The following is a 27,318-nucleotide window of genomic DNA, read 5'->3' on the forward strand; positions in this document are numbered from 1 at the left end:
AAGAGCTAATGATAAATCTGTTCCTGCTACTTTGTCAATACCCAAGTATATGAAATGTGCCCTTGGGTGAACCAGTGTATGTTTATATAATGCACTGCATACCCTTTTGCAGATAATATCACTAATATGTAATGCTATACGTTGTTTCAAACTTTAAGATGTTTGTCCTACATAAAAAGAGCCACACTGGCATACAGCCATATATATCACCCACTCACTCGTACATGTTATAAGATGTCTAGTTTTTGCAATTACTTTGTAATGTATACAATGTCCACAAGTACTTCCCACCAATCAACTCTCAGTTTTTCCCTCTATTGGGCTTTTGCTTTTTTATATAGACATGCATTCCATTAATGTCATCAAACACCTATGTATGTAGTGTGTGCATGTGCAGAACAGGTAGCACACATGCATGTGGTGTAGCAATTTGATTGGTGTTCCGCATCATCAGATAGTCAAGTGCATTCCACAGAAAGAATAGCTGGGTATGGCCAATAAGCTGTGTGACAGCATACTCTGACAAAAGTGGTACACTTTAGTTACACATCACGGAAAGATGTGTATGGAGGTACATGGAGAAGGGTGCTTTGTACACAGTTATTGGTGTGATGAAGGCTGGAGACAATGAAGGTATTATGGCCTCTGATCTGCATGTGCTTCACATACCCAGTACTTGTGTTACGTTCAAGGGAGTAGTCAGCACTGTGACCACATGCTGGTGGATGCACCACTTATCCTCTATCCGAGGACACAGACCACATGCCTCATGGTCTGATTATAGGGTGTTCTGTCCACATTATATTAGGGTGGTGTGTCTGCTTCCTGAGTCAACAAATCCCTCCATGTTTCTTGTCAATGCAGGTGTTGTCATGGCTGTGGCAGCAGTTTTGTTATGTGTTGATACCATCTGTATTATAGTAATATCACTCTTAGAGTCAATGATTGCCCACAAGTTGTTTGGACACATCATGTGGATGTCATCTGTGATGTCCATCCCTTAACTACTGGGCAGGAAAGGGCCTAGCAGACACCTCTAATGTACCAACCTGATCACTGGACCTGTGATGTATGTCACTTCACACATTTCAACACAGTCAAATGGCACTGGTCTATTAATTTGCAGATATAGCTATTCATGGCCACATATGGTAGTGTTTATTGAATACCTCAGTGTGGATTTGTGTCATATGCTTTGACCTGGTCAAGTTCCACAAGATGATACTGTTGTCATCATGCATGCCCTTGATGACCTCTTTGAGGACATCTATCAGATGTAACAGACATGATGTAGCATTAACAACTCACACAGGTCTGTTGCACACACCTGGAATATTACTAGTGTAAATGTAGAAGACGTCCATGATGATATGTTGGTCTGCCTCACAGTCAAGAAGAATCAGGATGTCTCTATATACATATATGCATCAGGTACTGTCTCCCCCCAACTCAGGTGGATGCATGTTTATGTACTCCCTAGTATGGGAACATAGGCCACATGGAGTGTGTGTTGAACTGTGTATTCAACAGTATCAGGAAGGTGTATGTGCTGAGTCATGCCATAGATGATCTATGATGTTGTCAATGCCCATTGATTCTGTGTGATAGGCCTGCATGAACATAACACAGTGCATACTGCCTATTGTAATCTGGTGTTGGGTTTTGACACAATCACACAGGCAGGTATCATTGAGAAAACGCCCAAGCTGGAGATTAAACCTTACATCAGATGTTGGGTAAGCAATTCGCTTGTTGACAGAACACATCATATGAAATTTAGTGAATCAACCTGTACCAGTAGAGATGTCACCACTGGCAAACCCCAGGGATTTGTGCTTGGCCATTCACTGTTTGAACTGCATTTCTCGACAGTTCAGGCTAAAGTGTATGGCCTTTGCCTTACTGAGTTAGCTAATTCTTGTATATTGTGTGCAATCACTGAGTCCATCAATTGTGATAACATAGTACAGGAGGAGCTAACACAAACAACTGAATGGTGACAAAGGCACATGTACAGATAAATGCAGACATGTGTGTTTGTAATGTTGTCCATCTGAACAGTGGAGTTCCATGTTAATCATATCATTAACAACATTCCTGCTATGCAGAAACTCAGTGTTGCAAGCACTGGGAAGAAATGTAGATATCTGAACATTGACCACCAAGTGTTCACACTGCTGTTGAAAGCCTATATTGTGCACATCATAAGTCACACCATCATATTGAGCTCTTATGATTGTATGACAGCATGGTAGTCAAACCTCATTACAACACTAATGGGGTATAATGCTCTTTTTCACATGTGCCACACCAGACACATGTAGCAGCTGGAGACACCATGGGGCTTTCTCAGCAAGATAACACAGGACCTACAAACCATGCCATCATGTATATGGATAGATTAAAAGTCATGTCACTGTAGTCTTTATCATATAGGATGAAGTGACTTCTGCCTGGCCTCAAGGTCAGTCTCCAACCCTGCCCTTGTGGCGGTACTAGACATCCAAAAATGTGATATAGCTGATGACATCATCAATGTCTGTTGAGGAGAATATAGGTTCTTAGGGTCATAGGATGATACTAGGCTATAGACCCGGAGGCCGTTATAAGCTTAGCCAAGAATTTTGCCCATGTTCCCTCAAAGTCAGCACCTGTTTCCCCTGTCCAGCAGGGACACAGGTGTCCCTGACATGACTTTTAATCTAATTTAATATTGCAGTGTCCCATGTGCTGGTGTAAAATACTTTATGTAATGTCAAGCAGCAGCTCACACACACACCCAGTTGATTGCAATTAGAATAGAACCCCTACCTGTCTATGTACACAGACTACAGAACTCAGTACTTCACCCAAGGGTCATAGCTCAAGTCCAACTTAGAGTGTCTCTGACAACATTGTATAGCTGATGACATCATCAGTGTCTGTTGAGGAGAATATAAATGTGTCCCACATGCTGATGTAAAATGCTCTTTATAATGTCAAGCAACAGCTCACACATACACACGCAGTTGACTGCAGGGAGAATAGAACCTCTACCTAAGTAATTTACGCAAGAGCCAGTGCACAAGTCTGGCATTTACAAGACTGCAGGTGAACGTATACTACATGACATCAGCAGGCCATGTGGGAGACCAGATTTTGGGTGGGCAGCATGACACTGATGTGTAGGCATCTGCAGGTATCAAAATACTGTCCATCCATGCCATTGGAGCGTAACAGTAGGATAGACATTTCTGTCTTTCTGTCTAGACACACACACACACACACACACACACACACACACACACACACACACACACACACACACAAAACAAATTGACTACAGTCAGAACAGAACCCCTACCTGTCTAACTACACAGACTACAGAACCCAGTACTTTATGCAGGCACCACAGCACAAGTCTGATTTATACAGGAGTGTAGATTAACCTATAGTAGATGACATCAGCAGGCCATGTGGGGGACAACAGTTTGGGAGGCCTGCATAGGCACATAGCTTCATGGGTTCATATGAGGCCACTAGCCTACTAGCACTAGGGTGTTTAGAAGCCTAGCTGTGTAAAAACACAAGTACCCTTACTGAGCATAGTTGAGTGGTCATGTTTAGAAGAGCAAGTTTATGAGGAGCACCAACTGGCCCTGTCCATGAGGAACATAGGTGCCAGCCCAGAGGTGCTTTTACAATCAGCCAACTGATACTCAAGGTTGTGCTTGAACAGGGTCATTGAGTAGCATTGGTTCACATGCAGTGGGACCCTATTACAGAGGAGTGTGAATCACTGTGGGATATATCTGTCTCCCCAGCAAGTTCTGTTTATGTCACAGGCTAGGTTGAGAGCCCTGCAGCAAATTATTCTTGTCCCTTTTGAATTGCAGATATCTATCATTTCCAGAAGAGCACGGTCTGAGACTGCTGTGCAGGCAGGCATAGGTCACCTCTCACACACAATCATGTTATATAGCCACATTAGACCAAATCAAGTGTGTCAAGAAGACATATATGTGAAATGGAAAGCTATGTATGGGACAATTTTTTATTATGGGACAGGTGCCCATTTTTTTTCTTAAGAAAGAAAGACAGGAATGTTGGGGAAGGGACGTAGGTATGTCCTGGTCTGGTAAGTTGGGTAGGTGAAGAAGCAGTTGGAGACAGACAAGACAAATGGGACAAGAGACAAGGACACAAAACGTTAGGGGACACTATGGTTGGGGAGAGGGTAGGGACATCCAAAACCCATGATCATCAAGCTGGTGGACAGTGAGAATCAAGTCCTTATCCACTGTACTGTCATCACTGTCACCTAACTGCACCACTGGCTGGAGTACTTGAAATTTTCTACTCCTTTTCCTACTACTGCATAAAATGAAGGAGAACAGCCTCTCCAGCCGGTGTAGGCCTGCACCAACAGTGTGGAGCACAACCCTATGCACCATTCCTGGCATCTCAGTGCAGGTGATAAAATCACCATATCTGCTGCTACTCCCAGAGGGTACCACAACACCAGCTTCCAAGGTAGGACTACCTGAGGGGGCAAGTAGTTGGTGCCAGATGTGCTGTGGAATGGTGCTGGAGCTGGTGAAGGGGGGGCCTACCCTGCTGTGCTGTGGTATATTTAGTGATGTGGTACACATAGTAGATGTGGACACATTTTGATGAGACATAATAAAATACAACAAAAATAAAAAGAAAATAAAGTAAAATAAAATTAAAATTAAACAAAAAAGAGAGACAAGGATTGAGGTGAGAGAAAAAAAAGAGATAAGATTAGTACCTTTATATCTGGCATACAATGCATTAATACAATTATTGTACTTTATTATCTTAACCTTTACTTTTAAGACTACCAGGTCCTTGCAGATGCACACTATACTACAGATTGCGGCAAGTACTCCTTGACATGTGACTATATTGCACATATGCATGTTCCAATTATCCTGATTACAGTTTACAGCAGTGCATTTGTACCACTGGTATAGAGGCATTACTTTAATTTAAATATTACTGAAGAATTAACAGTATTGTATAATTGGGAAGTGTGGTCTTTGAACCCACAATCTCTGACTAAAGTCTAATATTGTACTTTTGGTTTGTGCTACAGACTAAGGCATGCATACTTGCTTTTACAGTTGACATATATGTATATTTTTCCCTGGGACCCCACTGAAAACGGTTTCTCTGAGCCCAGTGGACATCCCCGGTAATTAAACTGGAAATAAATAAATAAATAATCTGATACAACTCTGTAAAGTACTCAAAAAGCTATCTTTAACTTTTAATATTACAGTAACACCACTCTTCTGCTGCATACATACCACATACTTCCCTCATCTTCCCCAATCTAGCCCCATAAGTTCTTACACTGGCCACCAGGTCCATGGCAGCCCTGGAAAAAACACAGAACAGAAGACCATTATGAATACCAGTCTTGCCTATATTCAGTCTTACACATACTCTCTGTAGTTGATACTTACACAGTTGTGGGATGTCCGCAGTCCTAAATTCCTTGATCCAAGCATTGAGGGTATCCCACTTCCTCTGCTGTAGATCATTATAGTATTGCCTAGATTGGTCACCAGTGGGTGGGATATCATTGGCACTGGTTACTGCCTTCGCCAAACTATGCCAAACTTCTAACTTATACTGTGAGCCAGAATAGTCCCCTGCAGAAGCCTGGCACTGTGATGTTTAACTAGGAGTCCAGTAAAATCTCTGTGCCCTAAATCTGACACCTTCTCCAGAAACACCTGCCATGTCTTCCACAGATCAGGAGCAATGGAGAATTATGGTTTCCCACCAATTCCAGTCATGACATTTACTGGGAGCACGCACACTGTTTGGAAATGTTGCACTCTGCTTACCATAGCACAAACACGGTGCTAGGCAGTGCACACCTCTGAGCACTGTGTTTGCCCGATGGTTAGTGGAGTGCAACAGTAGCAAGCAAAGCAAATTTAAGGTTATTGGACGCAGTTGTGTATGTCTGTTAAACAAATGTGAAGACCATGGCGGTCCAGCTAGCAGAAGTATACTTACAGGAACATAGTGCACAATATACCCAGAGTCATACATTTAAGAGTAAATGTGATAATTGGTAATTGAATGCATAAGTGACACAATACTAGTGCCACTGCCCATGTACAGGTAATCAGCTACACCGTATGAAGTGTCATAAGTGAAAGCGATGATAATGGGAAGTGGAACAGCAGTAAAAGTGCATAGAATATCCAGTGTTCGAATCCAGGACCATGTATATGGCAGCCGTATACTTACATCTGTTGCCACAAAAAGGTTGAGAAAACACTTGTCTATGTTGCAGTTCATTGCTACAAACTGTAATATCACAACAGTAAAACAAAGTCGCACACCCTGTACTAGAACCCAGAATCATCTGTACACCAGCCCTGCACTTAACACCTGCTGCCACAAGATTAATTACATGACATTCCTTATTTTACTAATCATTTTTAATGTCTTGCAGTTAACTGCAGAACAGTGTTACTTGTTGGGTTTGCGCGATGCCCAGTAGTATTAACTGAATGCATCCAGTTTCTATTTTTTGCTGTCTGTATCCTGCCTCCTGGGTGGTGCAGTTGTCCAGTTTGTCCACTGCTGCACTTCCTGCAAATGCGATAAGCACAGCCAAACCTGACAGTCATTTTTCTCCATCTGCCATGCTTGCGCTAAGTGGCGCATCATGCAAACAGTTGCCAATAATAAAAAAAGAAAGAAAAAGAAAAAAGAAAAGCGAGAGGTAGTTGAAATTTAGAAAAGCAACCTATGACATACACAGTAGAACATGTTAATACTCATGAGGTATTTCTGCATAGGTCTGGATTTGAACTCTCACTCTAATGCACCTTCAGAACACAGGATGGGTGCCTTCTCCCTCTTTAACACAAACTGCTTTGCAGCAAAGAACTTAAGTCAGTCTGCACACAACCAGCTGAAATAGTATCTACAGTGATATCAAACCATACAAGTATTATTTGTACATGTATTAGTTTTGGATGTAGTGTACCTAGTGATCAAACAACCCATCATGGTTATTGCTTGCAAATATACTGCTCTGTCTTACATTTCTGAGCTTGTTGGCCATTCTTCATGTATCTGAGCAGAAGTCTGAGACATGGAGTGTGCAAGCCATTTTATGTCATTGGCCCTAAAATGTGTGAGGATATTAAGTGGAAATAATATAATATGGAATTCCTAAAAATGAAGGGCAGATTGAATGTGAAGAAACACAACCTGTGACTTGTGTGCTGCTTGCTTACATTTACATCCTTATATCTAACACTTTCTAGATGTGAGTAGATTAAAATGCACACTCCCAGACGACAGCCAAAACCAGCAGGATAAAAACAAAAAACATTTTTAATCCAGATATAGTAATAAATTAAACTCTTTCATCCTGTTGTTGTCAGGACTTCTTCAAAATGAATTAATTACATGGAAGCATTGTTTAAATACACACATGTTCAAACAAATGGTGCCAAAAAGGTTTAAATAATTAATTTTTAAAGCAGTATATCTATACCTCTTATATACAAATTTGGTCATGTTGACCTGGGAACAAAACATGTTCTTGGATCTAGTTTTTGGAAATATTAACTTATACATGAGAATTTTGGACAACATTTTTATTATCTGGGAAGGGCCTCAAAAGCTCCATTGGAATGTTTTTCGAATACTTAAACAATACCACTGATTTTGTTTTTAATTCACATACACCTATAAAAAGAATGGGAGTGATTATTTGGACATTAGAATTTATATTTTTAAAGGAAACTTTAGATCTAAGATGTAGTAATTCTTATTTATCATTTGGTAGTGCCCACCCTTTTAAGCAGAAGAAAAGCGTTGTGAAAGGACAAATGGTTAGAGTGGCAAGGATGACCTCTAACTATCATGATTTTTTAGATGAAATAAAATTTATATCTATGTTATGTATCAACAGGAATTATCCAGAACATTTTATCATTGAGGTGTCACAGGAAGTTCTATCAGGGTGGGGGTCAAAATTTACACCACTTTTGGGTACCAAAGAACTAGAGACGTTTAATACACAGACAAAGTTAAAAGATAACTTTAATGGAGCCATAGCAGTGGAATATAACTATGCCACTAGTTTTGCAAAGAGTGTGATATTAAGCAACTGGAAGATGTTAAGGCTTAACCCTGAGTTGGTAGGTAAACTGGGTATACACCCTAAGTTTGTTTTTAAAGCAGGGAAAATTTGAAAACACTTTTTTGAAAGTGACTGTAGGGCTAAAATAATTAAATATACTGGTAGCACTAAGAGATGCGGTAGTTGATCCTATTGTAAATATATTTGTGAAGAAGAATATGTTACCTTAGGAAACAACCTTCACAACAAAGTTCATTTCAAAAGAGGTAACTGTTCTAGTAAAGGGATCATTTATCTAGCTTTGTGTAGGGTTTTACAGGTTTTTATGTAGGAAAGACCGAAAGACCACTGAGTAAGCGTATATATATATGAACATTTGTATAGAATCCCAATAATGCATTGTTTAAGCACACTTTAGTACAACCAACACATACCAAGTTTTCTTTTGCTATTTTAGAACAGGTTAGTATGGATCCCAGAGGGGGAGATTGGGAGAATTCGTTCTGTTACAGGGGGATATATTGGCAGTTTAAACTGAATGCTTTTATGTTCCAACATTTAATGATTATGTCTCAATCAAATCCGTCTTAAAATGTAGAGCCTCAAAACTTTGACAGTAGTTATTTTACTTTACTGTATATTCATGATTTTTATAAGCAGAATATTATCAATGATGTTATTATATTTATGTACAGTTATAAACATACATTAGGTTTATTTACATTTATGCAAAATGTTTTAACCCTTTTTCATACATTTATACAAAACGTTTTAATCCTTTTTCATTTTTATTTATGGTTCCTCTCGAATGCCCTATGGTAATTTATACAAGGCTAGGTGCATAAGAGACATTTATTAAGCTATTTGCCCGTTTATGGGAGATTATGAATTCCTACAAATGTTTTAGGGATGTTGTGTTAATGATTGCTAGGATGTGAATTTGTACTTGTGTTTGTGGAGGGATATACCTCTTTAAAATGTATTTAATGTGTGTATTTAAATGCTGCTTCGGTGTAATTAATTCATTCTGAAGAAAGCTCTTAATTTATTACTATATCTGGATTAAAAATGTTTTTATCCTGCTGGTGTTGGCTGTCGTCCGGGAGTATGTGTTTTAATCTACTTCCATTTGGTAATTAGTTTGATTATCGGTTCTCTTTTTACTTGTAGATGTGCTCTGACATGCCCACTGAACTAAGGCCTGCAGTGCTGTTGTGTTTTCCTTCTTTAAACACTGAACAGTCACACTTGCAATCCATTACAACCAAACACTGTGGGAGTGGCTGCACTATGTTTACATCCCTACACAGATCCAATTATTTCGGCTTCAGCAATTCTAATGAGTTCTCACCTCATTTGCATCTTCACCATGCTGACAGCCCTGACTCTACACCATATAAAAAGGCAACTGTGTAGCTAGGCAAACTGATGGTGAGGAGACTTGTTTATGTGGAGAAGAGTAAAGATATGCCATTACTTTGGGATACAGCTGCACAGAGCAGTATTGGACTTCATAAGGTATGCTTCAGTTTGTCCAGCTACATACTGCATATGCTGGAATGTATTTTAGAAAATTCTGAAGCAAAGGATTTTACACTTTTATATGTATGCATTACTTAGAAGTGTACTAATGGTATGGGCATGTTTGTCAAGCCATTTCAGAGGTATACATGATAGCCAGTACATGACAATGGAATGCATTGTGATAAATATGTACAAATGGTTCAGAGACAGTTCCTTTGATAGAACTTTCTGCATTTCAAAGATGGTTTGTAGGCAAACTGTTTCATTTTCCTGTTCTTTGTGGCGGGGCAAAGGTGAGTTACGGTTATGGCACAAACAAGGATATGTTGCTGTCTTAGTGTGACACAAGGATATGCCACTCATTTCTATTATTATATAATGCACTGCAGGTTCAAGATTTACCTTGTAAATGCTGCAGTTGATATGGTTCTCTCTGTGTCGACTCCTTTCTGGGGCTGTATACCAAAAGTTTTGGGATACGAAGGACAAATCAGCACAGACGCTACACAGATGCTTTATAGCTTATTGAACAGCTCTACCATGTGGGATTGGTTGATTAGCATGCAATTTCAGCTGCTTATGCTGTAGTTAGCATACATTGGTGTTTACCTGGTTTGTAAGGGATGAGCACCTCTATACAGCGCTTACTGAATCTAAAACTTTCCATACCCATGTGCGCTTTTCCACACCAGAAACAGATGCCTAATACTAACTACAGGCACTAGATACAATGTACTTCAGAGCAGAACAGCAGCCCTCACACCACAAACCAATGCCTAATACCAACTAAGAAACACTAGATACAGTGCACTTCAGTGCAGAACAGCAGCCCACATGCCAAGAACAGATGCCTAATACTAACTACAAACACTAGATACAATGTATTTCAGTGTAGAGCAGCAGCCCTCACACCACAAACAGATGCCTAATACTAACCACAAACACTAGATACAATGTATTTCAGTGCAGAACAGCAGCCCTCATACCACAGATGCCTAATACTAACTACAAACACTAGTTACAATGTATTTTAGTGCAGAACAGCAGCCCTCACACCACAAACAGATGCCTAATAATAAATACAAACACTACATACAATGTATTTCAGTGCAGAACAGCAGCCGTCATACCACAAATGCCTAACACTAACTACAAACACTAGATACAATGTATTTCAGTGCAGAACAGCAGCCCTCATACCACAAACAGATGCCCAATACTAAAAAACACTAGATACAATGTATTTCAGTGCAGAACAGCAGCCCTCACATGACAAACAGATGCCTAATGCTAACTACAAACACTAGATAAAATGTATTTCAGTGCAGAACAGCAGCCCTCATACCACAAACAGACGCCTAATATTAACTACAAACACAAGATACAATGTATTTCAGTGCAGAACAGAAGCCCTCACACCACAGATGCCAAATACTAACTACAAACAATAGATACAATGTATTTCAGTGCAGAACAGCAGCCTTCACACCACAAACGGATGCCTAATACTAACTACAAACACTAAATACAATGTATTTCAGTGCAGAACAGAAGCCCTCGTACCACAGATGCCTAACACTAACTTCAAACACTAGATACAATGTATTTCAGTGCAGAACAGCAGCCCCCACACCACAAACAGATGCCTAATACTAACTACAAACACTAGATACAATGTATTTCAGTGCAGAACAGCAGCCCTCATACCACAGATGCCTAATACTAACTTCAAACACTAGATACAATGTATTTCAGTGTAGAACAGCAGCCCTCATACCACAGATACCTAATACTAACTACAAACACTAGATACAATGTATTTCAGTGCAGAACAGCTGCCCTTGTTCCACAGATGCCTAATACTAACTACACACACTAGATACAATGTATTTCAGAGCAGAACAGCAGCCCTCATACCACAAACAGATGCCTAATACTAACTACAAACACTAGATACAATGTATTTCAGTGCAGAATAGCAGTGCTCACACCACGGATGCCTAATACTAACTACATACACGCGATACAATGTATTTCAGTGCACAACAGCAGCCCTCATACCACAGATGCCTAATACTATTTTACAAACACTAGATACAATGTATTTCAGTGCAGAACAGCAGCCCTCACACCACAAACAGATGCCTATTACTAACTACAAACACTAGATAAAATTTATTTCAGTGCAGAAAGCAACTCTCATACCACAGATACCTAATACTAACTACAAACACAAGATACAATGTATTTCAGTGCAGCACAGCAGCCCTCATACCACAGATGCCTAATACTAACTACAAACACTAGATACAATGTATTTCAGTGCGGAACAGCAACCCTCATACCACAGATGCCTAATACTAACTACAAACACTAGATACAATGTATTTCAGTGCAGAACAGCAGCCCTCATACCACAGATGCCTAATACTAACTACAAACACTAGATACAATGTATTTCAGTGCAGAACAGCAGCCCTCACACCACAAACAGATGTCTAATACTAACTATAAACACTAGATACAATGTTTCTCATTGCAGAACATCAGCCCTGACAGCAGTTTGACAATGCAACTTTAAACTTGAAATAAGTGCAAAAATGATAAACAGCACAGTAAACTTTCACGGCATAATGAAAATAGATGATGTTTCCAGATGTTTGCATCTATACAGGGCACTGTCATGGTTAGCAGCTCATTGCAAAAATGTTGAATTTATACCAGCAAGTTAACCTACTTCTGAGCCCATTGGTCAATAAAACAAATACACTTAGAGACCATCAGTGTGCTTCCCATCTCAGATAGCCCAGCCCCTGGATTCATCAAGCTCTGCACAAAGTGCAGGAATAGTGCAAGAGCTTCTGCATGCAATATGGCTGACGAGCGATCCAGGATCGAGCTCCCAGGCCGTACACGAGTGCTTCTAGACTATTCCTGCATAGACACAACTGCTATATGCTAATTACCTCATTTGCTGGTGAAAACCATGCAAATAAGATGAATTAGAAATCCAGGAAGCAGGCAGGTGTCTGTGCAGGAATAGTGTAACCTGCAGAAATGTATTCAGTTACTAACTGAATACATTTCTGCAAATTGCAAAACAGAGGCATGACAGCTCGAAAGGAAGCATGGCCATCACAACTCCCACATCTGACATGCCTCACAGCTGTATCAGTGGTTTTCCGGGGGGGGCATCCCATATGGCTATGCACTGGAGCCATGGATGATGACACCCATCAGAAATGCACACACATGAACACAAGAATGCTATAATGAGGCACATGCACAAACCAGGATCATCATAGAGCATGTGTTTGGGATGCTCAAGTCATGGTTCCATTGCCTTGACATATCCGGTGGAGCCTTGCAGTATTCTCCATCCGCATGTGCACACATGGTCATAGTATGTGCCATGCTACACAATATGATCCTGTGGAAACAGCTGCAGCAGGAACAAAATGGGGAGGAACCACACAGCCCCCCACCATTGCCAAGGCCCCTGCAGGCACAGAGTGACTCAGAGGAGGAACATCCTGAGCCTGCCCCTGTAGGCAGACAGAAGTGTGTCCAGTATGCCCTGGCCTTAGCAAAGAGGCAACACATCACATAGCACATACACTGACACTGTAGGATCCCAGGGACTGATCTCTCTCTCTCTGACTCACACATATAGTAAAATGGTTGCCAAGCATCACACCACCTATACCTGACCATGTATAGGCAGTGTATAGTGGGTATCCGACATAGTCATCCCTCAAGCACCACCCTCACAACAGCTGCAGGCACAAGGTAAGCCAGTCTCTAACAAATTAAAATAATGGGGCAGACTATTCTGATAGCATATCTGTGGTATTGATCAAGCATGTAAGGGAATGGTTTGGCTAACTGGGATAGCAGCAGACAACTAACAGCTCTGTGGGGCAGCAGGATGAGTATCCCTAGTACTGCCCTACCCACACCATGTAGGAGCACCCTAGTCGACAAATACTACTGCAGTAGATGTGGTGAGCCAAATAACTGGGGGGGGTCATAGGTCACATGCATGGATGTAAAAGTGGGGGTCCCATACCCATCACCATCCCCACACATCCGATCAGCTGTAGATACAGAAATGCCTGGAAAAGGCCCCCACATAGACACCCATGAAATCCCCACCCACAGACTCTTACACAGTGATATCATAGCAAGTCTGGCAGTGGCAGTACGGCTTTGAAAAGTAAGATGTCTGAAACTGCACATGTCTATGTCAGAACAATCTGACCTGTGGTTGATGCTATGTCTGTAGTCTGATAAATAGGGCACACCGCCATGCTACATGGGACCAAAATGTTAGGCAAATATCAGCACAGTCTGTGCAGATGTGTAAGTTGTGTCACCCCCCCCCCATAATCGCATAGAAATGCAGTAACATGTTCCTAGATGTAATTTAGGAACCCAGACTGATGGCACAATAGTAATAGAAAGCAATTGTCAGTAACACCCACAGTCAACTCACTGGTGCTATCCCAGGGGTGCCTCCTGTAGGCAGCCTGGGAACATATGATCATCAGAATGCACTGCCCTGCTACAGATGGCCTGCATCTGTCATATCTGGCCTACAGGCCTCTGGCAGTTGCCTATCCCTCACCCACAGTGCCCTTTAGGGAGTGTCTTGGGTGCCACAACACCATCATAACACAGTCCACAAAATGCAAAGAAAGACCATGCTGACAACTGCAAAGAGCAAACCTGCCTGCCTCAGGGAGTCAGAAAATGGGACAGAGCCATGAATAATGGGGTGATGAAGGTCTAAAGAGAAGGACACCTGTGAAATACTGCTCGAATAATGTTATAACGTTGATGGAATGATTTGTAGTAGCATGGAATGTCTGATGGGTACAAAGTCTGAAACTGCAATGTCAACTGTCTGTAATATCTGACTTCAACCCTGGGTGACTTGCAAAATACCTGTGCAGGAAAACCACACTTGCTTGGGTAACCAACAAGATATATGAGTCATGGATGTGGACATTCTGTGATACTCTGTACAATCGACAGGCAGGACTCGGTAAACATGGGAATGCACCCACTGCAGGCAGGCCTAACCCTGGAAGATGGTGACATGTCTGCACCCACAGAACTCTGGGCCACAGCCATGGGGAGTAACACACCCTTCCATGATCACTCATCCTATGTAACATCCTAACCCTAACATGTGACCATCCAAGCAAAATGAGGTGGGCCATACATATATGTGTGACAAACATACACCTCCAGGCTGGTCAAACAGTCTGACACACACAAAACCCTCCAAGTGTGGTCAACCATTGAGGACAGCCCAATGCAAAGTACTGGTAGCTGCAGCCAAACATATCTGTCTAGATCACACACACCCACATATCCTATCCCCTACAAATATATCTCGAGTCTGCCTGTCACCCTGATCCTTTCTGAATTATATTACCCAACTGTGGACTGGAAATCACACCAGGCCAGAACATAAATGCACAGAGATTCCACCATTGTAGTATATCCCCAAGGTGTTGGACCATTTCCACAGCACCAGCAGTCAATCGCTTGTAGGCATACCCCTCAACAGGCTGGATAGTGCAAGAATGCATAGCATTTGGCCCAAAAACCTTGTGTGTGCATCATCCATCCTGTATTCCTCTGGTAAATCACTGTGATGAATTGAGGAGGTATGTCACCAGGTACTGAAACAGTACATGACAGTGTCAAATGGCATATATGACAGATGTCTGCTAAAACCAGTCCTGTAACCCTTGCAACCCATACATTACTGAGAGAAATTGTCACAATCATTGCATGGCCCATTTTCCCCACATTTTGATAGGCTATCTCCAGATATCCTGCACCAACAGGTTGACAGGTATGGCTGTAGCACAAAACAAACAGGACTGGAGTACAACAATCCCTGGAATGGAGTCCCACATGTACTATAGAAGGACACATTGGGGATGCTCATACACTTAGAGAAATGTCAGTAGGATCTAGGAATGAACAGGCCTTCCCCACCCAGTACACTTTCCATTGCCCCATCTTAGCAGTCCTGAAGACGTCTGTCACCATAACAGTCACTTTTGTTAGGCCCAGCCCCATAAGATCTGTGGTGCATGTGATAACTGCATAACAAGACAGTAGAACTAACTAGTTAGGTAGGAGGTCTAATCTCAGTCCTGGCAAATGTAAAAGTGTGTGTGTGTGTGTGTGTGTGTGTGTGTGTGTGTGTGTGTGTGTGTGTGTGTGTGTGTGTGTGTGTGTCAGCTAAAAGCTTTTGGGTCCATTCAAACCCAGTACACTTCCCCTTTACCCACTTTAGCAGTCCTACAGATATCAATCATCTTAGAAGTGCCTTCCATCATACCTCAGCCCCATAAGCTCTGTGGCATGTGTGATAACTGCATAACAATATAGTACAAATAGCTAGTTAGGTAGGAGTTCTAATCTCAGTTTTGGCAAATGTAAAAGTGTGCATGTGGGCTTGTGTGTGTTCACAACTAAAAATGTTTGGGTCCATTCAACCCCAGTACAGATCCCCTTTCCCCACTTTAGCAGTCCTGCAGATATCAGTCATCTTAGAAGTGCCTTCCGACAGGCCTCAGCTCCATAAGCTCTGTGGCACATGCGATAATTCATAACAAGATAGTACAAATAGTTAGGTATAAGTTCTAATCTCAGTCCCGGCAAATGTAAAAGTGTGTGCATGTGTTCACAGCTAAAAGCTTTTGGGCCCATTCAAACCCAGTACACATCCCCTTTCCCCACCTTAGCAGTCCTGCAGATATCAGTCATCTTAGAAGTGCCTTCCATCAGGCCTCAGCCCCATAACCTCTGTGGCTCATGTGATAACTGCATAACATGATAGTACAAATAACTAGTTAGGTAAGAGTTCTAATATCAGTCCTGGCAAATGTAGAAGTTTGTGTGTGACAGTTGTGTGTGCAAGACTGCGGGAGTTGTATGTTTGTTTATAGGTTAAACAGTTTTATGCCATTCCCACCCACAACACTTCACAGTCCCCACCTTATCAGTCCAGATGATGTCAGTCCCTTATCAGCAACCTTGGCCAGCTGTCAGCCCTGTAAGTTCAGTAGTGCATGTGATAAATGCTTAACACTATAGTACAAATGACTAGGTTGGTAGGGGTTTTACTCTTCTGGCAAATGTGTGTGTGGGTATGTATGTTTGTAAGTAGTAGTATTTTGATCTGTTTCCCACCCACTGCCCTACTTTATCAGTCCCAATGATGTCATTCCCCATATCAGCACCTTTGGCCAACTCTTATACCAGTAAGCGTATGTGGTTTTACCTTTAACGGTGATTTTTTCCTACAGAAACAGGGTGTGGCGATGGGCTCCCCTTGTGGGGCTGGAGTAGCAAACAATGTTATGGGATATTGGGAGGCTAACACGGTTTTATCTGCGTGGTCTCTGCCAACAAGGATCCTCATACCTGTTTTGTATGTGGTAACTGTGTAACACTGTGATACACATTACTAGTTAAGTAGGGATTCTACTCTCACATCTGGCAAGTGTGTGTGTATGTGTGTCTGTTTGTAGGACAAAGTATTTTGATAGGTTAAACACCCACTGCACTACTTTATCAGTCCTGCTGATGTCATTCCCTTCATAGGTTCACAAGTGTGTAGTATATAATGGCCCAGGAGCCTTAACAAGCCTAGCACATAGAAGGGCCCTGCCATTTTGCCACCCAATGTTACATCCCAGTGCCTTTATCAGGTATAGCCACTGCAGTGATCCTTGGGTTGAACTATCTTTTACCCATCCACTCATCATGTTTCTCTGAAACCGGGTCAGCTAGGTGCTCTGCATGACATGTATGGGAAGTGTATTCCAGGGCATGTGCAGTCTCTTGGTGAGGGACCTGTCCCAACAACATGTTGTGGTGATTGTGGTAGTGAGGTATAGGTCTCCACAGTGTGTGGTGTGGATGGTTTTATATGTAGCATTCCTAAACCAGATGGGTCAGACATGGCTTTGTAAGTCAAGTACAGATACAATAGCTGCTAATTAGGTGATATGACACAGAGAATAACTTGGGTCTGTTGAGTCTGTCTGTGTAGGATGTGTTTAATGCCTAGGAACCCCTTTGTGAGGTGCTTCCCCAGCTATAGCAAGTGTCTAGTGAGATAAGTGGCAAATGGGCCATAATACTTGAGGAGTGATCTAATACGGGAATAGTAGACAGAGATCATTACCTCTGTCTTCCTGGATGCAAAACCCTTGGTAATGCAATGTGCCATAAAGAAGGACTTCCTGACCACAGTGCAATGTAGTGCTTGAAGGAGAAGTTGCTGCCAACCTGTGTCCCCAGATCTATTATAATGCATACAGTGTTCATTGGGCTCCCATCCGTGTGGTGCTTACTGGGAACTGAGTGTTTTACCAAGGGGGATGATGATGCATATTATGATGTCAAGCTTCTGGGCATGGTTTCCACACCACTCAGTGGTCTCAGTGAGGCCTTTCTGTGGGATGTGTGCATCACTTGTGGAGTCAATGATAGCTCCCAGCTTGCAGTCCTCTGTGAACTTGGCCAGCCAGAGTTCCTCTGTGTTGGCCTGCTCTCCTGAGAATAGATGCTAGACAGGACACTACCCAGTACTGATCCCTGTGGGACTCCACTTGTGACTACTTGCCAGTCTGACCTGGAGTTTGCCACTGTCATACTTCTGTATTCTGTGAACCAGTTTGCAAAACAAACAATGATATATGTGTTGATGCCTAGTTTGTGGGGTTTATCAATAATCCCTCACTGAGAGATGATAACACAAGCTTTGGACATATTGATGTAGGCTGTATGCAGTATCTTACCTTCATACACAGCCCTGGTGACTCAGTCAAAGACGTCAATCAGATTGAGCAGGCATGATCTGCCATTCACAAAGCTAAACGGTGTGGGTCCAGAGTTAGGAGATCACCCATATCAGGTTCCTGATGATGCAGTCCATACCCCTACATAGTAGACTTGTCAGGCTAAGGGGCCAATAATCCCCAGGGTCTGTAGATGCTACCCCTTTATGGAGAGGGAAGACTGTAGCAGTGTACCATGTTTGAGCGACAAAGCCTGCGGTGTGTCTGTGACTGACCAGGGCACACAGATGTTGTCCAAGCTCACTTTTTATGTCATGTAGAACACAGCCATGGATATGTTGGTGTCCCATGGAAGATGTATTCTTGACTGTGGAGAATGCAGGCCTGCAGTACTGCTGGGTGCCTGCCATTCATCTGCCATTGTGATTGTACACTTATGAGGGGAGAGGGGTAAAGCTGGCACTGAATGCGTTGCCAAGACTGTGGCCAATATCTGTTGTCTCAGGATAGGTATTAGCATTGTGCATTAACTCACAGCACTTGTGTTTAATTCTGTGGAGGTTGTTAATGTAACTATCAAAGGCCTTTGTGATTGTCATCAGTGTCTGCTGCATGTTTGCCTTCATAGATGCCTGTAAGGGACTCCATGAGGGATCCCAAGTTGTGTTTGAGGCTAATAAGGAAGTTCAACAGTCATGGGACACCACCTTTCTCTGCAACAGTGTCCTCCTTCTGTTGTACACTTTAGTAATGGCAGGGGGCCATCACATTGTCTCCCAGTGTTTGGAGGACAGTGTCTGGGTTCTGTTGGCTATGGCTAGTACCATGCATTCATGTACCTGTTTGTACAATGCATATGTGTATGATTTGACAGTCATGCAGCTATTTCCCATTGCCATGGGTGCAGTGAAGTCATCCACCCTTGTTTTTATGGCTGCAAAGTCAGTTTTGGAGTGGTTTTGCAAGGTGGTTACCTTTGTGGAAGTGTGGCTGATATGTTGAGTTCCATGTTGATTACAGCCTGTGTGGATCTCACCAGGTAGGGACTGACAACTGTGGATGAGCAACTGTCCCATATTTAGGTAGTCAACACAGGTCAAGGTTGTTGCATCCTCTGCCAGGGGTCAGTATGAGCTGGTCCAGGGCATTGGAAATGATGAATCCCAGGAAGTGTTTGGCCACTGTACTGGCACTTGACTACTTTCCCCAGGTGATGGATGGGTAGTTCTAGTCTCATACTATGTCAGTGTTGCGTTGGACCATCGTAGATGGCAGGGTATTGAGGAATGTGCATTGACAGTCTAGGGATGTAGATGTTGACCCATAGCAGGTTATGGTCTGGATTGCACTATTACCCCAAGGCAGTTGTAACGGAAGTATCACCAATGCATTATGCTGGGATACTAGTCTGGAAGTGTTCCTAGCCATAATGAATATGGAGACAACGTCACCTGTGGAGGTTTGGTGTGGTCCATGTTTGGGGGCTGACAGCTGTGGAATGTGTTATAGCCTGATACTGCAGGTCTGCTATCTGCTGCTGTGAACCACCTCTTCAATACAGCAGACATATTAATGTCCTCCACTCCAGCAACTGCCATGCGTGACTGCATCCTGACAGATGTCTACTGTTAGGCAGCATGACCCTCAGATTGCATACATGTCTAGCTGTTATGGTGGTAATTACTTTTGGAACACTGCCTAATAAGGCAGTATAGGGGTGGCAATACACTTAGCCAGTACCTGGAAACCCAGGGATGACAGATGTAGGACATCTGTGGCAAGTCATTGAGTTCTGTCAATCATGTCATTCCAAGCAGAGAGATACTGGATACACCCAGTGTTTAAATTTGGTTAGCAATTATTCAATTGTCTAATTAATTTTTATTGGATGTTTGAGTAATTGTTTGGGTATTTAATGTATGGAATGGATGATTTTCACTTACTCTGAATAAGCCATTTGTAATGGTGAAAGCGCTTAGCACATGAATTTGGATGCTTTTGGATTAAAACTTCAAACTTCTGCCTTGTGCTTTGGACGTGGTTCTTTTTTTGTTTTTTATCTAGGGAAAGTGCATATGGGTATACAGAGAACTTGGAAAACTCCACGAGACAGTAATCAGGGGTGAACTCTGAACCCCAGACCTTCCATTTGTGAGATAGAAACTATATGGCAAACATTTAAGCAGTTGAAAATGAAAAGAAACTTAATGCAATCACTGTGTTCTAAGACTTATGGGCCAGATACCAAAACACTTGCTCTCAGAGTAAATCTTTTACTCCATGACTTGCTGTCAGACTAAGTCACTACGCCGAGAACATGTCTTTTGGAATCGGGCCCTGTGTGTATTTAGAAAAACCTGTATTGTTCTAATAATGTAGTACTCAGTGAAATGCACAATAACAACCAGTTCACTACTTTAAAACTTCACCTTGATGTTTGTGAGTTGCAGACTTTTCTTACCCTCTGACTAAAAGAAGTTGTGCTAGGTCTTAGTGTGTCAAACACACGGCTGATTTTCATTTCTAAGGCACTAACCTAATTCATTGCCCTGTTTAGCTAGTTCAGCTGATATTTTCTCATAGCTGTATTCTGTCAACACACAGCTGGAGAAATCTTTTGCAGGTTTGTCCAATTTCTGAGGCATTAGCTGCAGAAGTTTGCACAACTCTACTTAGGGCAAAATACGTATAAGGATAAAGTCTTGTTTGTTCCTTAGCTAAGGCCTCTCTACATCAAATATTAAATAGTTCTACACTCCAAATATTCTAGCATATCAATGACTTCCATTCCTTTGTCTGTTTTGCTGCATTTATTCTTCTTGTTGTGATAAGTGCTTTACTACAGATAAGCCATACATGTCCTTAAGTTGGTTTTCATGTTTAGCTTATTGGTTTATTTCTACAAGTCATATGCTCTTTTGAGATAGTGTCATCCTTATTTGTTTTTTTCCTTCTTTTGTGCATGTTGCTGTTAACTTAGGATGTACATGTACTAACACTTAGGGTGCAGGTTTACATCAGACGTACTGTACTGAACTACTCCGCACTTCAAACTAATTTAACTGTGAGGATTATTGAACTGTGAAGAACCTTAAGAACAAGCTGTTCTTTTTATAAAGAAAAGTAAGAATGTGATGGAACTAATTATCACTGCTATCTTTCTCTATAATTTGGAAGAAATTTAAAAAAAATGTAAGTGGATGTAGGAAAGCACTTTTATTCATTGCCAGATGCATTAATTAACACACTTGCAAAATAGAGCAGTACCTCTTATTGCTGCTTAAAAATATTTTTCACTAAAGTGTTGTATTTCTTTTCTGTGTCTCTCTCTTTTTGAAAGGGCAGTGTTATTTATGATGAAACCTTTGACCTCTTCAAGGAAATTGATCATCTTTGTAAAATCTGCAAAGCAATTGCCAACAATGCTGAGCTGGTGAAGCCCGGAGGTGCCCAGTGTCTACCTTCAGGTACATTTCTCATACATTATGTATCCTGCAATGTAACACATTTTCTTCTGTTTTGTTTTATAAAACAATTAAAGAGTGAAATTGCAGCATAAAGCCCAATGTCAAAAGACTCAGATAACCTCTGTAACTTGTGGGGATGAAAATATGCTTGCCTTAACTCTGCAATGTTATAACTGTGTTTCATTTATATAAAATGTCTGATAAATGCTGGGTATTATATTCATCTTTCACTCAAATGTCACGATAAAAGAAGGAAAACATATCTTCTTGTGGCCTTTTAATGTACCATTCATGTAACTAATAATAATAATAATAAAGTAACACCCAGTTGTTAACCAGGTAGGACCACTGGACACAGTCCTTTTTCAGGAGCAACCCACGAGGAATGTCTAGTTAAGTGACTTGCTCAAAGTCACACAGTAGGCAAATGAGATTTGAGGGAATAAAACCCAGTTCCACAAGAACTAAAACTCTCAACCTTAACTTTCTGTGCCAGCTGCCAGATTTAATCTACAAACTGCTGTTAATAAACAGCTTGTTTTTACTATTCTTTGTAAGAATTACCTTGGACTGCGGTGGTGGTGCTGCGGTAGCGCTCTCGCCTCACAGTAAGACGTTGTCCCATTCGATTCCCAGCTAAAGCGTCTTCTATCTGGAGACATGCGTGAATGGGCGTACCTTCGTTGGAGGTTGTGCATCAGGGCTGGCAACTCGGCATGTAAAAATCTACTGCCAATCATTAGCGGACTGGAGTTCTGCTGTGGTGACCCATAACCGAGAAAAGCCGAAAGACACAGCAAAACAACTTCTAAGAATTGCCTTATATCAGTCCCAGACATCTTTGAATTCCATTATTATGTTTGCCCCCATAATTCTTTCAAGGAAGTGTGTTACAATCATCCATCACCCTTTCTATGAAATAATACTACCTTATTTCTTACCCACAATGTACTGTTACCTGCATTGCATTTTAGAAAGCAGGTAATTGCTCTGACTCCTTGGATTCCATATGGAAAATTCAAAGTATCTATAATGCCTCTTGTCTTATTATTAGCCCATATAGTCTCTCTTTTATGAATCTTGTTGCCATGTTCTGAGCTGCCTTATCCTCTTATGTTGTTATGCATTAGAGGTTTACAGAAGAGTGTTTGGTATTCAGAAAAACTAGGTCCTGTCATCACGGTATATAAAAATAATAGCTTCTTATATCTATCTAGTGTCTCCAGCTTTAATGTAACCCATCACCCCGCCTGTCATTTCCTGCTTTAACGTAACCCATCACCCCGCCTGCCCTCTGCTAAGTTCATTGCTTGCTTAAGTTAAGGTCATGTGCTATGACTACTCTCAAGTTATTTACCCTGCCTATTAATTGCTACTCCTTCTTCTCATATCGTGTACTTCTTCCTGTGGTTTGTCCTTCTGAGATGCATTGTTTTGTATTTCCATGAGGAAGTTAAGCTGACACGTTATAGAACATTTCTCTAGTCTTGCCAAATCACATGGTATGCTTTTGATGTTGACCTGTTTATTAGTCCAGTTTTCCAATTTAGTATCACCAAGAAAATAAATACAGACTTTTTTCTTAAGACCTACTGCAGTATTGCTTATAAAGACACTGAAAAGGACCAACCTCAGTATTGAGCCCCTGAGTGAGAGAGGGTGGTGGATGATTGTAACACACTTCCTTGAAAAAATTATGGGGGCAGATGACTGCAAACTAGGAGCCATAATCAAAACTCCAAAAGATGTGGACATCCTACAAAAGGGCCTCGCTGAGGCAGATGCCTGGTGTCAAAGCCATGGCCTCAAGCTCAATGCCAAAAAGTGCATTCTCATCCCTTTTGGTAAAAACTCAGTACCCATGAACTACCACATAGGTGGTAGTCTACTTAACACCAAAAGTGTGATAAAGAGACCTTGGGACACAGGTGGACAGTAGTCTCTCCTTTGATAATCACATCGCCACAGTAGTCAGGAAATCCTTCGATGTGGCACACCTCATCACAAAAGGTTTCTCATCCAGGAAAAAAGAGGTCATTGTTCCCCTCTACTCGTCGCTCATTAGACCCATTATAGAGTACAATGCCCCTTTTGGTATGTACCTCACAAGACATCTACAACAACTGGAAAGGCCACAGAAATACCTCACAAAGAGGATTACTGGCCTCAAAGAGATGCCCTATGCAGACCGTCTCAAAAAACTGCAGCTTTACTCCGTTGCATATCGCCTACTCAGAGGCAATCTCTGCCTAACACACAAAGCTATGTCAAACCCAGAGCTTTTAGACATGCTCCACTTAAAGAAATCCCAGTCCCTACAAGCTACACACTCTAGGGACCTAAACCTTGTCACCACAATAAACAGAACATGCTGGAGGGATAGATTCCTGTCTCAGAGGCTTCCCATACTCTGGAACAAATTACCTATCTATATCAAACAAAGCTCCTCATTAGCACTCTTCAAGAAAAATCTTGATGATTGGATGGGAGATAGGAAATTCACCCCGGGGATCACTTCTGTGGCTCTGCTCGACAGTGGCACAGGAAAATAATTTTCTTGGGTGGCGAAAGCCAGGGTACATTTGGCTAGGCTTATATAGGCCCTAGGGCTAATAGCCTAGTACCTACCTATGAACCTATGAACCTATGAGTAACCTCAGGCCTGATGTACTAAAGTCCTTCAAATCTCAAAGGGTCAGATTCAACTAAAGAACAATACATCTTATAAAATGTAAATAAGAAATGCCAGTTTGATTATACAAATGTAATTATGCCATTTTATACTGATAGTATTAAAGGTATTGTCTCTGTGTTGTTATAACAATATAGGCTCTGAAATGAGCTTAGATCATGGCTGAAGAGAATCTGCTTAAAAGCCCACTCACCTGATTAATAAGATAAATAAATATATTGAATAAATAAAATAAGTCTATACTTCTTCCCAGCTTGAATCTTCCACTGCAGATCTCACATCATGTACCACTGCTAAACTAGATGGGCCTAAAACTTTTACAGCTCCATGTTGGAGTGCCAGTAGCTTCTAGGCCTGTCCTTCTGGAATTGACTGTCAGCTTGTTCACCCCCCGTTTTGTCTTCCTTGCCATCTCAGCCTAAACAGGGCCTCTGTTCATAGGAATAGGGGAGGGGTCCATTTCTGTTCCTAATCAGTCACAGTTTCTATGGCCCCCTACAGTATCCCAGACATAAACAAACATAGGTTCATAGGTTAGTACTAAGCTAACTGCCCTTGCGAGCCATTTTAAACCTGGTCAGTTATCCTTTGTGAGACTCAAACCATGCATCTTGTGTTTGTAAGGCAAACACCTTAACCATTAGGCCACCCTCCCAACCCCAAATAAACAGCGTCTGCAAGGTTTGAACCCAGGACCCAGCACACCATAGCCACAGTAATTTATCACTAAGCCATGACAGAGATACATCAGCTAATACAATATTTTACAGAAGACAACTAGTAGTTAGTAGCAATAAATACCTTGAACAAACTTAGTGTACATTGTGTTGCCACCTTGGAGGTTATATTTTATGAAGCACAACCTTGGGAGGTTATATTGTTTCTTTTAAAATATTAAGGAACTCTCAGTCAGACTTTCCTGGTAAACAAATGTTAAATAAATAAATAATATCTTCCATTAGTTTAACAACAGGTGCTTTCCATTCAAAGCAACCTGATACCTGTAGACCTTAGTTTGAAACACATTGTGTTTATTTAATGAAAATAAATCTTAGCAGTGCTAGAAAGATAACTTATTATCTTGTCTTACAAGTCCATCTGCTCAGGGCCTGCCTTTACATCCACATGGACAAAATTCAAATCCTAATCTGAGGAGGTGGTCTTTTCACTTAGAGAGCTGCTTTGGTGTGTCTGAGGAGGTGGTCTTTTCACTTAGAGAGCTGCTTTGGTGTGTCTGAGGAGGTGGTCTTTTCACTTAGAGAGCTGCTTTGGTGTGAACAGCAAACCCAGCTGGACCGGCCCTCTTCCCTAACGCATTGCAGGCTGGATCAAACACCTCCTATGTGGACTCTACATATGTGAGTCAGTGTACTGTCTGACTGAGTACGTTTTCTAATACTAGTATCTGGCAGTCAGCACAGGTGATTAGGACTCCGAGAAGATAACAAGGTGCTTCCAGTATTAATCTAACCAAGTCGCTAAAGCTGATAGTGCTAAGTTGTCACTGAAAATGAACTTTTGTGTCCAGTAAAATTACCTTTTTAACAATTGAATAAAAGTAACAAAAACGATTGCAATCAGTAGTGCAGGGTTTGATTCCTTCTAGCTCTACTTCACTGCTGTGGGACTCTGCGCATGTCATCTCTGAAAAGGACATCTGTCACTTGTGAGCTTGTAAATGAATAAAAAAAATCTGCTTTGTTCTGCAAAGTCTTAACCTTTTTACATCATTTTGTATCCACTGAATTAACCTGGTTGATGGAGGAAAAAAGTCTTTTGATGAGTTAAATTACCTAGTTACCAAATATCAAATAAAATAAATCTCTAGATGAAGGCAGTGCCAAGAAATCAAGCACACTTTTTCTTTTGATGTGAAAAGGGACAGTTTCCATTTCCAATGCTATGAAATCTACATCCTGGTTATAAAATAGTATTTTTAACACAGCTCATGCCTTGATAATCCCCCATGTGATGAACTCCCCCCCCCCACTTTGTGAACATGGCCCACTTCTCAGTCCAATGTTTTTGAGGGCTTTACTGTGAAAACAGTCCTTGTATGGAAGCATTCTGTCACCTACAAGACATTGACAGTGTTGGGAGTCATGTTCGTCTTAAATTCTTACACCATAAACAATTCTGCAGGGCATCCAACTGTTGCCTGAACACATCTACTTCCAGCACTTTTATTTTCTCCAGAGTTAACTAATGACCTCTGCTGACCTCAGATTTTGTCCTACACGTCTCAGCTTCTCCTGACAGTTTTTCTACATTTTGCTGCTGCTTGGTTGTAGCTTGATAGACTCTGTGTCACTGGCACCCCTTGATAGAAACTTTTCAGTTTTATCATTCAGAGTTTGAATTTGTTCACTGTAGCATCCATTTACTGATAATTGGACCTTCTTTTCTTTTCTAATTGTCAGTGTCTTTCTTTATTGGGCACTTTCAGTTATATTTTCCCTATGAGGGAAAGACAGAACTGTGGGGAACTGTAACAAATTAAATGAGGTTCAAGCCACATGCCTACTCCCTGACCATCTTAACAAAACTGAGCACAGTCTGTTTTGATCTAATTATGAACTGCTAGTGAATCCTCTCACATTCATATGTTTTTTGACAGGGTTATTATCATACAGGTAGACTTAAACAAAGCATATGATAGAGTGCATAGAGGAGAGT

At 41.5% G+C, this 27,318-nt stretch overlaps 1 protein-coding gene across 1 annotated transcript in view; it reads left to right on the top strand.

Annotated features, from left to right (window-relative positions):
• The window catches only part of DISP3 (dispatched RND transporter family member 3), a 2,757,501-nt gene that overhangs the window by 2,324,503 nt on the left and 405,680 nt on the right, over positions 1–27,318 (top strand). The window contains exon 17 of the mRNA XM_044063608.1: positions 21,824–21,950. Within this exon, the coding sequence (XP_043919543.1) occupies positions 21,824–21,950 (127 nt within the window). The remainder of the gene's footprint in view (positions 1–21,823; positions 21,951–27,318) is intronic.

This window comes from Protopterus annectens, chromosome 2.part1, assembly GCF_019279795.1.
Source record: "Protopterus annectens isolate FY-2018-M chromosome 2.part1, PAN1.0, whole genome shotgun sequence".
Taxonomy (NCBI): domain Eukaryota; kingdom Metazoa; phylum Chordata; order Ceratodontiformes; family Protopteridae; genus Protopterus; species Protopterus annectens.